Raw genomic sequence first — 10,435 nt, 5'->3', positions numbered from 1 at the left:
GATCATAAAAGGCAATCAGGTTGGTCTGACATGACCTGCCCCTAATGAAACCGTGCTGGTTCATCATCCCTGAAGCTGGCCCATCACAGATGTGCTCCTTGAGGATCTTCTCAAAGAGTTTCCTGGGGTAGAGGTAAGACTGATGGGCCTATAGTTGCCCAGGTCCTCTCTCTTCCCTTTTTTGAAGATGGGAAGTGAGAGGACCCAAGAGTAGTGGTGGACTGGTTGTACTCAACCTGGCGAGATGTGAGCAGTGGGGTACCCCAGGACTCAGTCCTTGGGCCCGCACTGTTTAACATCTTCATCACCGGTTTGGATGAAGACGTGGAAAGCACTCTGTCCAAGTTTGCTGATAACACTAAGATGTGGGACGAGGTGGACACACTTGAAACGAGAGAGAGGCTGCAAATAGATTTAGACAGACTACAAAAGTGGCCAGACGAGAATAGGCTGGGGTTCAGCGTAGACAAATGCAGGGTGCTGCAGCTTGGGAGAAGGAATCCACAGCGTACATACAGGCTGGGGAGTTCCCTTCTTGAAAGCACAGAGGTGGAAAGGGTTCTTGGAGTCTTTATTGACTCCAAGATGAACATGAGCCGCCAATGCTAAACTGCAGCCAGCAAGGCCAGCCACACCTTATCATGCATCCAAAAGTGCATCTCAAGCCAGTCTAGAGAGGTGATACTCCCCCTCTATGTGACTTTGGTCAGGCCGCAGTTGGAGTACTGCGTCCAGTACTGAGAGCTGCACTTCAAGAGGGATGTGGCCAGCCTGGAGAGGGTTCAGAGGAGGGCCACCTTCTTGGTGAGAGGGCAGCAGGACAGGCCCGATGAGGAGAGACCTGTTCAGCCTCCGCAAGAGGAGGCTGCGGGGGGGGACCTGGTGGCTGCCTACAAACTCATCGGGGAGATCAACAGCAAATAGGTAGAGCCCTTTTCTCCCCGGCACCACGTGGGGTGATGAGGAACAATGGTAATAAGCTGATGGAGAATAAGTGTAGGTTAGAGATCAGAAGGCAATATTTTACAGTTAGGGTGGCCAAAATCTGGAACCAGCTTCCCAGGGAAGTGGCCCTCTCTCCTACCTTGGGCAAATTCAAGAGGAAGTTGGATGATCACCTGTCTGGGGTCTTGTGAACCTAGCGGTCATTCGTGCCTGTTGCACAGGGTCAGGCTAGGTGATCTGTTCAGGTCCCTCCTGACCCTAGCTACTACGAAACTATGAATTCTTTATGGTTTGGCAGCACAGTAGTGTTTAAATTTCTGTTGTGTAATGAGTGAGGCTTATGTGCAGAGAAGTACATATGAAAAGAACAATTCAGAGTCTTTAAAAATAATTAAACTTGTCTAATTCTACAGAGACATGTACAAGACCAAATTTAGAGAATATTCTTCTCAAAACAAGTAAAAAAGTATTTTCACCTGGAGATGATTTGACTTATGAATGTGCAGATGGATACCAGACTATACATAAAAGCACAAGCACTTACACAATGTGTGGCAAAAATGGATGGACTCCAGAGCCTCAGTGTCTTGGTAAGAGAATTTTTCTTTTCCCTTTGAGCTAATAAGATGCTTGCATAGAACAGAATGTGATTATTTCTAAATTGTTTTTCCAAAGTTTTTCCTTACTATATTTTTGTTGAAAGTCCTTTTTTTGGAGAATGAGTGGGAATTGCAATGTGGCAATCAAAAACGTCTCATTGCATTCAGTGGGAAATCCTCAGGACAGGGTGCATCTACATGAGGCACGTAATTGCATAGTAACATAGTATACTACAAAGTAAGTATATGCATCTACTACACATGCTTACTATGCAGTAAACCTCGCTAATCAGGAGTAAATTTGCTAACTGGAAATCCAAGTAGCAGATTGACTTTTGATTAGTAACTGTGCAGTAGTGCGGATTGCTTGAAACCAGGAGCAAACCCCTGAGATTGCAATCAGGGAATGGGAGCTGGGAGATCCTTTTCTCCAGCCCCCACTCCCTGATCACGATTTCCAAGTAAGAGGCTTGGAGCTTCTTGCTGCCAGGGCAGGAGGACATAGTCCCCACTCGGGCTCCAGTGACAAAGCCTGCCCTGGCAGCAGGCAGCTCCCAGAGGCAGGGAGCAATTTCCTGCCCCCTGGTGGATGGCTGACAGGGAGCAGATATGTTCTGGGTCGGTTGTCTACATGACCGCTACTGCGCTGTTACTAATTGAAAGTAAATTCACTACTTGCAAATTGGAAGTAGAACTAATTGAAAGTGAATTTGCTACTCATCTCCCAGCCCTCACTCCACTATAGCAATTGAGAAGCAGGCATCCGGGTGCCAGCTCTGTGATCACAGGACCAGCGCTGGGAGATCCTTATCTCACAGCTCAAGCCCTGAGATCCCGGAGCTCAGACTGGGAGATAAGGGTCTGCCAGCACCAGCGACCAGCCCCATGGTCACAGAGCTGGTGCTGGGAGATAAGAGAGATAAAGGAGATAAGCTTCGCAGCTTGTTCCCCACCCAGCACCATGCTGCAGAGCTGAGGGGGCTTGGGGGCTGGCAACTGTCCTGGTCAGAGGCAGGTCCCAGCCCCATGCCCTGATTGAGTGATCGAGGCATGGGGCTTGAAAAATGCTGCAGGGGTGGGGTAGGTCCCAGCCCTCTGCCTCAATCTTTTGGTGGGGCACCTAGCAGCGAGCTAGCTTCCCCATCAGCACATCAGGACAGGGGGCTGAAACCTGCCCCTCCCCTGCAGCTCTTTCCAAGTCCCCTGCCCCTGTTTGGGGAGCCAGGGCAGGAAATCCCTGCTTGCAGGGCGGGGGGACTTTGTCTCTGCCCTGGCTACAGGCAGCCCTGGGGGTAAGGTGTAATATCCCAGACCTGGCCAGGAGAGCTGTCCTGGCCTGGTGCTCCCTGCTAGTGCCTGGACTAGCATCCAGGGGGAGCGTAGAGCTCCCCTGATGGCACAGGGGCCCATTGGAGGACCCCAGGAGGTGGAACCAGTTTGCCATTATCAGCAAATCTGCTCCCACTTCCTTTGATGTGTAGGCACCTGCTTAGGAGCACTTATTCGCAAGTAATTTACTCACAAGTAAGCTGATTCCAGGTTAAATCCATAGACACACCCACAGTGTTCTTCATAGTCTAACGTGAAAATATCCTTATTTTTAATTCCTTGCTTTTCTCTAAAATGTTGGAGTAAAATCTTCAAGTGATGTTTTGGATAAGTGGAGTGCAGCAGCTGTAGGCTCTGTTCATAGGTTTCATAGGTTTCAAAGTTGTTAGGGCCATCAAGTCCACTTCATGTACTTCTACATGTTGTGTTACCACCGTGGAAAATCGTTATAGAGATATACTCATATCACAGAAAGAGAAAATTATTTGTGACCCACAGAAAGCATTCAGTTCAGTGGCTTAAGAAGCTTATTGCTGGTGATCCCCCCCACCCTCCCCCTGCCCATCCACTCTTTTGCAAGGAGCTGGAGGGCTTGGGAAGAGAAGTTAGGGATGGTTCTGATTGTATTGCTGTTTTGGCGTAGCTAGTTTGCCATGGTTTCATTTGCTATACAAGAGGTAGTTCTGGAGCACAAATAACTTGTAGATAAGCTGTTCAAAGTGCAGTAGCTGAATTAACTCATGCAAACCACAGAATATTTATTGTAACATGAAAGACAGAAAAAAACCCTGCAAGAGGATAAATTAATATATAAACAGTGTATCTTAAGATTTGATAAAGCAATTTAGATTGAATATACAGCATCACTAGTTGATTTCACACAGTATATCAAGTGTTGTCTTGGACAGTAAGAATGCATTTTTCTGAAAACCTTTTAAAAGTTGCTTATAATACTAATGGTATTAACGAGAGTAGTATCTGAGAGAAAGATGATAGGAATCAGTATCCTTATGTAATGCTCACTGTTTTTACTTCTAATACAAATTATATTTTGTCCTATAATTTTCTGGTGCATGAAAATCTTTACCCACTGTTTCTTTATAGATTCCCACATGAAGTTCACCAAGATTTTATTTATCACCATTTTGTCCCAACAGGAACCTTTCCACTGATTTCATTAACTTTGATCAGGGTCCAAACTATTTTATTCACATCATTAGCATTTTAAGATACTTTTTACCTAAGTAAATATCTTTCTTTTGTTGCTTTTAGCAATAGAATGTGAAATGCTGACACTGGCTAAAGGAGCGATTTCCCCTCAGGAGGGTAAATATCGTAATGGAGATGTGATAACATTTTCCTGTGCTAAAAGTTACACCAGAGTAGGACCCGACAGTACTCAGTGTTACTACTTTGGATGGTCCCCTGCACCTCCATTATGTAAAGGTAACATTTCTCCTCTGCCTTTTAAAGTATTAATTTTTCTGCCTCTAAAATACTGTCACTGTCTCCTATGGACATGCTCTCCCCAAAGCTGAATCTTACTATACTAAAAATGTCTCCCCCTCATGTTTGCACAAATATAAATACAAATATGTGTGTGTGTGTGTGTGTGTGTGTGTGTGTGTGTGTGGCTGGGGCGCGTGTGTATATATGTGGGGGCACGTGCCCCCACATTTGCACGTAGGACAAGAGCAGGCTGCCGCTCCACGCTGGGGCTGGTGATGGCACCAGACTCTTCCCAGCGCTCAGGGAAGGAGGCAGCCTGCTCTTGGCCTGGGTGCAGATCCGGGGGTCATGCACCCCCCGTGAAGAGCCTGGCACAGCACCCCAACCCGCAACCTTCCTGGGGTGCATGTAGTAGCAAGAACCATGCCCCGTGCCCCCAACCCCCACCCTGCATCCAGTGACAGTTCCCTTCCTCCCTGCTTCAGCCCCAGGGGCAGCTAACACCACCTGCCTGGATTTTTGAGAACTCCAGAATTTTGAATGGCGGATTTATGAGGTTATGCTGTATCTACTTCAATTCTGATACACTATATATTTATGTTTGTAAGACTCCTGGAACTTTATTTATTGTACAATTAAAACACTAATTGCATGAACAATTGCAACATGGCACACATTTAAATAATGGATCTACTGATAAAAATGGTAAACTAGCCGGAAAAAATGGTGAACAAACATCAAAGATGTTATTTGTTAAATGTGGAATATCTTCTATGGCTGATTTGTCTCACACTTCAATTTGAATATGATGTTACAAATTGAATACTAGGGCTTAGTAGGCCCTCCATCATCCCAGGGTATCTTTCTCCTTGCTCCTGCTCCACCCATGCGTGAACTGGGACTTTGCTTGCAGCCCCAGGTTCTGCACTGAGACCCTGACTGGTTTCAGAGCAGCAACCAAGGCTGTCAAACATAGCCCACAGCCACCCTCAAGCAGGACAAGGCATACTTTCTACTCTCTCACTCCTGTGGGCAAAGCAGAGATGCAGTTGAAGCCCCCGCTGCTGTCCTGAATCCAAAATTGGTTCCTCTCCCTGGTTCTGTATAAGGGGAATATCCTTCCCTCCCATTGCACAGGACCAGAGTGACAGCTGTGCATGAGGTTAGAGGAAGAACCAGCATACCTCAATCCATTAGGACTTATTGAGCTTCAGTGGCTCTTTCCCTGACCCTTTGCATCCCACTTCTGTGAAAGAGGGGAGAGGTTGTTCTATTGTTCTTCTACAGTGCTTGTCATGTCTGAAGTTTTTCTATTATTCTTTTCAATCTCACCTTGGATAGCTGCTTGAACAAACTAACAAAATACCATAATTACTTACTATAGTCCTGAATAGTGTCTGAAAGGTATTACCAGACTTAGTTGAATCTAAAATGACCCTGAATTTAAGATAACCTCCTCAGTAATTAAATTCTATACTTGGAAAATTTATCAATTTATTATAATTTCCCATGTATAGAATCTATTTATTGGAGGGCCATCTTTAACAAATCCTCCCCACCACTGCAGGTGGTCAGGCAATGGGGGTGGGGGGGACAGGTGGTGTAGGGAGGATAAGCAGCTTTCCACCTGCTTGGCACTCCCCCTGCCACCTCTGTCCCATGCCTGCCCCCCACACACAGCCTCTGCCCCCTTCTTCCCCCCAGCCTCTCCTCCCCCTCCTCCCCCAGGCTCTGTTCTCTAGTTCCCCCCACAGCCGCTTCTCCCATCTCCTCTCCAGCCTCTGCTCCATGCCAGCAGGGTCTATCCCCATTCTAGCCTGGTCCACTTCGCATGGCCCCAGTTTAGCCCCTGTAGCAGCTCTGCAGGCTGGACACCACTCCTACAGATTCAGATGGGGGCTGTGTTCAGTTACCCAGGCTTCAGCATGGAAGAAGCCTGCTAGCCTGGAGCAAGGATAAGTTGGTGGGGTGGGCAGGAGAGAAACAGGTACGAGAGTAGAGACTGCACAGGAAGGGACAATGGCAGTGTGGAGCTGAGCAGCTGAGACTATGGCCCTGACATTGGGTAGGGGCTGGAGCCAAAGCCACAGCAGCCACCTGTACACCTCCCCTTCACCACTGCCCTCATAGTCAATTTTAAGACCAGGGTCTTTTTCCCACATGTTAAATGGGGGAGAACCTCATCTTAGAATTGAGTCATTACAGTTTCCTAATGAATATATGTCATCAGTTAATTGTGGGAGCTCTGTTGTTGACTATGTCTAGCCCTCATTCAGATGATAAGAACACATACTAACTATGCCAGCTAAGACAGGTGTTCTGCAAATTTATTCACAAACCTGTTCCAAAGCATTCCTGGTCCTGGAGAAGAAACTGCAGATTGTCTGAAGTGCAAGCTGCATGTGTCCAGGGTACTGATTTCCACTTAATACTTGTGACCTTTGGAATCCACATTTTTAAAGATATAAAATTAATTAACTAATTAACCTGTCCCCATTTGAAACAGTAAATCTGGTTTCATTCTTTTATTGTGATGTATGTTAAATTGTGGCTAGTGTTTATATATAATCTCTTCATTGCAGAGGAAGTAAGATCTTGTGAGCAACCACAAGCCGTTGTCAATGCCACTATCATCAGTGAAGTTCAGGAGCTATATGAGCATGGTACCATAATGGAATACCAATGTAACAGCAGATTTAAAATGATTGGATCAAGCAAAATAGAATGCATTGATGGAAAATGGTCTCCTCCACCTTCTTGCATTGGTAAATTATACATTGTTCTCACCTTTAGGATTGCCATGGACTAGTACTTCATTTACATTCCTAGAGATTTTTCACAAACAGTTTTCAGTATCAGTGCCCTCAAGGGAATGGAAAACGGCCTACCCAAGTGCTTTGGATAGCCTTGTCTCAAACTGATTATGTGCAAAAAATGATATAAGAGTTGAAGGACAAACCAATATAGGCAGGAACAGCTGGAAGTCAGGAAGAAGACTATTGGAAAAATCCCCACAAGGAGGAAGTTAATAAAGAGATGGGAAAGGGCACAGGACATGGGAAGGGAATATTATTTTTCAGTGTAGCATGAAATGAAGTGCAAAGCTAGGAATGGAAAAGGAGACTCAAGAATAATTTCACAGAAAGGCACACATGTTGCTCTACACTGAAAGAGTTATTCTGCATGGTGCTGTCAGTAGGAGTTTTGCTGCCACATTTAATGGAAACAGTATTAAGCCCTAAAGGGCTATTTTAACGTATGTATGTGATATGTCTTATATGTAACATGTGCTTTCTTATATATACTTTTTTCCACAGAGGAGGTAAAAACCTGTGGACCACCACCTGTTATTCGTAATGGGGCTGCTCTCCATACAGATCGGACTGAGTATTTTCATGGGGATTCAGTGGCATATGGATGTGAAAAGAACTTTGAAATCTGGGGCGCAGGGGAAGCAAAATGTCTTAGCGGAGAATGGACCCGTTTACCTTTATGTGCTGGTAAGCTCCATTTAGATGTTGATTTTGAATGACATTAAAATAATTTTACATAAGAATTTAGGGATTGTATTCATCAATATTTTAGCAGATACAAGATATGTGGCTATTTACAAAACATATCTGAAACATTGTTTTTGTGCTGATGTGTATTGAATTTTTTTGTGGTAGAAGGTGCTGACAGACATGCAGCTACCCACTGTAACTCAGCTAAGTTACAGCACCCCCCATGCCCAACAGATGTTCACTGTTGGGCTCTGGGGGTTGGGGAACCAAGCTGCAGTTTGGAGCAGCTGCAAGTCTGTAGCCTCTCTCCCTCAGCCCCACCACGTCTCCATCTCAGCCCTGACTCTGTCTTTGGAAGGGGAGGCAGGAAAGGAACAAAGGCTGCTCTGTCTGGGGGTTGAAAATACTTTGCTGGATTAGGGCCCCGCAGAAGGAACTCCCCCTGCTCCCTTCTTTTCTCCCATTTTGAAGACAGCACTGGGAGCAGAGCTGGGCTATGTGTGCCCAGCCGTGCTCGTGGTGCAAGCTGACATGAGTTAATGAAGGTGCTCTGCATTGGAACACTTTCATCTGAACACACACGTAATGGGGTTCAGATTGTTGTGGATTTGGGCCCGTTTAAAACAGTCTGCTGCCATGTGTTTCTGTAAGCGCATGGCTGTAGAGTGCTTCAGAGGATCAATCATGTGACAAAATGTCACCTGTATGAGTGCCCAGAAACTTCATGAACTTTCAAAAAGTCCCCCTGAAATTGATGGGGCAGTGGCATTGTGTGCAAAGCCAGGGCATAGGGATAAATCTTTGCAGCATTGTGGCCTTCAGCAGGATTTGTTTGACTTCATATTTCAGGATGTGTTTCCAAAACAAGCAGATTAGGAAGGCTTGGAATGTAATAAAGTTTATTGTACACTGTACTAATTACTTGCATTAACTTGCTTAGATAACAGTTGACTTTTCAAAACCTTTGTAGGATTTTTCCATCCATTTTTGAAGCCAGGATATAAGGAGTAATCCCACCATCATCTCATTTTTGGACCACGGTTTTTGGCGTCTTCCCTTAATTCTTCTGTTTAGACAGAAAATAACTGAAAATGTTGTGTTTTATTTTTTTTCACCCTAATATAAGCTGCTGTTTTTGCAAAAAAAGACAAACATAAAAAGGGCACGTGGGGATTAAAATCAGTTGCATTCAAGATGGATGCCAGAGGAAGATTCTCAGCTGATGTAAGTTATCTCATAGCTGAGACTCTCCCGCCATACATACGCAATGGGTGCATGTACACGTGCATATTAATGAACTTGAATAAACTCTTGAGCTTATCACTGCAGAGTTTATTCAAGCTAGGTATGCATCTGCGTGTGACCCCAGGAATGCAGCATGTGGAGCTAGATTTGTGCAACCCTAGCTGGTAGGGTCCCAGGGATGGCCTACCTTCCCAGGGCTGTTCCACCTGGCTCTACGAGTCACAGAGGGACTGGTTGGGACACAAGGGTGCTTTAGTGTGGGGCTCACTGGCAGGCAGCCACTGCATTGAAGCCTCCCCATGTCCTAGTCAGCTGGGCAGCAACTACACGTGTGCTGCTGAGGAGTATTTTTACTTCACAGAAAGATAGTATTTGTATTTACAATAGCTGTGCATGGGTAGATGCGAGATGTTTATTGCCATAGGTAATGCACCCCCCGCTGACAGCAAGTGCTTTGGCTGGTAGGGGGTCACGGAGAGCACTAATGCCGCCCCCGAAATTGGCTCCACTAGCACCGTGCTGCATGTGAAAGTGCTAGCACTGGCTCTGTCACCATGCCGCTGGCATGCTTGGCGACTGGCCACTGGGGGACCTCTTCCCTGATTGCCGGCTAGCGGCTGGGGGATTTCCCCACCTCCAGCTGCCAGCTGACTGCTGGGGAACCCTGCCCCCAGTCGTGCCCTGCTGGTGCCCTGCCAGACTCGGGAAGCACCACTCACCCATGTTTACTGTGCAGCTATTTAGTCAACTGCTCCATAAACGTCTCATGTAGATTAACCCAATTTGTGACCCTGAAGACTTATGTTGCTGAACAAGAGTTTCATATGCTTTCCTACTGTTGTCCCCCTTTCATCAGAAAAAAACCCTTTCTATTTATCCATAGTTTGCAAGATTTTTTAAAATTTATCTTCTACTACTTTGAACACTGCATATGCCACATAAGCATAGTTAGATGAATTTACAGGTATTACAGATTCTTTTATTAGAAATCTCTGAAAATACTGATCGGGGTAGATAAACTTAGACTTTGGAGGTCTTTAAGACCTGGCTGGGGTCATCTGAGCCCATTCTTTCTTGCCCAGGGCAGGTGTTCGGACTTGATGATCTTGTGAGGTCCCTTCCAGTGCCAAACATCTATGAAATCTATGAATAAATCAGCTTTAAATCACGTATACTTCTCTGGGAGACTGATTAAAAAAATCGTCTTGCTGGGGGAAACATGCAGCACTCATGGTTGTGAAAGCTTGATGAGGATGCCTGCTTTTGTACTTCTTACTTTACAGTTGGTGTGATAAGAAAAAAATGCTGTTATTTCATATAGTAAATGGGACACTGTTTCATAGATTTCATAGATTTCATAGACAT

The 10,435-nt window shown here is 45.5% G+C and overlaps 1 protein-coding gene across 1 annotated transcript in view; it reads left to right on the top strand.

Annotated features, from left to right (window-relative positions):
- The window catches only part of CFH (complement factor H), a 72,272-nt gene that overhangs the window by 53,588 nt on the left and 8,249 nt on the right, over positions 1–10,435 (top strand). Inside the window, exons 9-12 of the mRNA XM_019530570.1 lie at positions 1,359–1,535; positions 4,146–4,319; positions 6,905–7,087; positions 7,640–7,822. Of these exons, the coding sequence (XP_019386115.1) occupies positions 1,359–1,535; positions 4,146–4,319; positions 6,905–7,087; positions 7,640–7,822 (717 nt within the window). The remainder of the gene's footprint in view (positions 1–1,358; positions 1,536–4,145; positions 4,320–6,904; positions 7,088–7,639; positions 7,823–10,435) is intronic.

This window comes from Crocodylus porosus, unplaced genomic scaffold (genome assembly GCF_001723895.1).
Source record: "Crocodylus porosus isolate Cpor-Errol unplaced genomic scaffold, CroPor_comp1, whole genome shotgun sequence".
NCBI lineage: Eukaryota > Metazoa > Chordata > Crocodylia > Crocodylidae > Crocodylus > Crocodylus porosus.
This window is presented reverse-complemented; position numbering and strand designations above follow the sequence as displayed.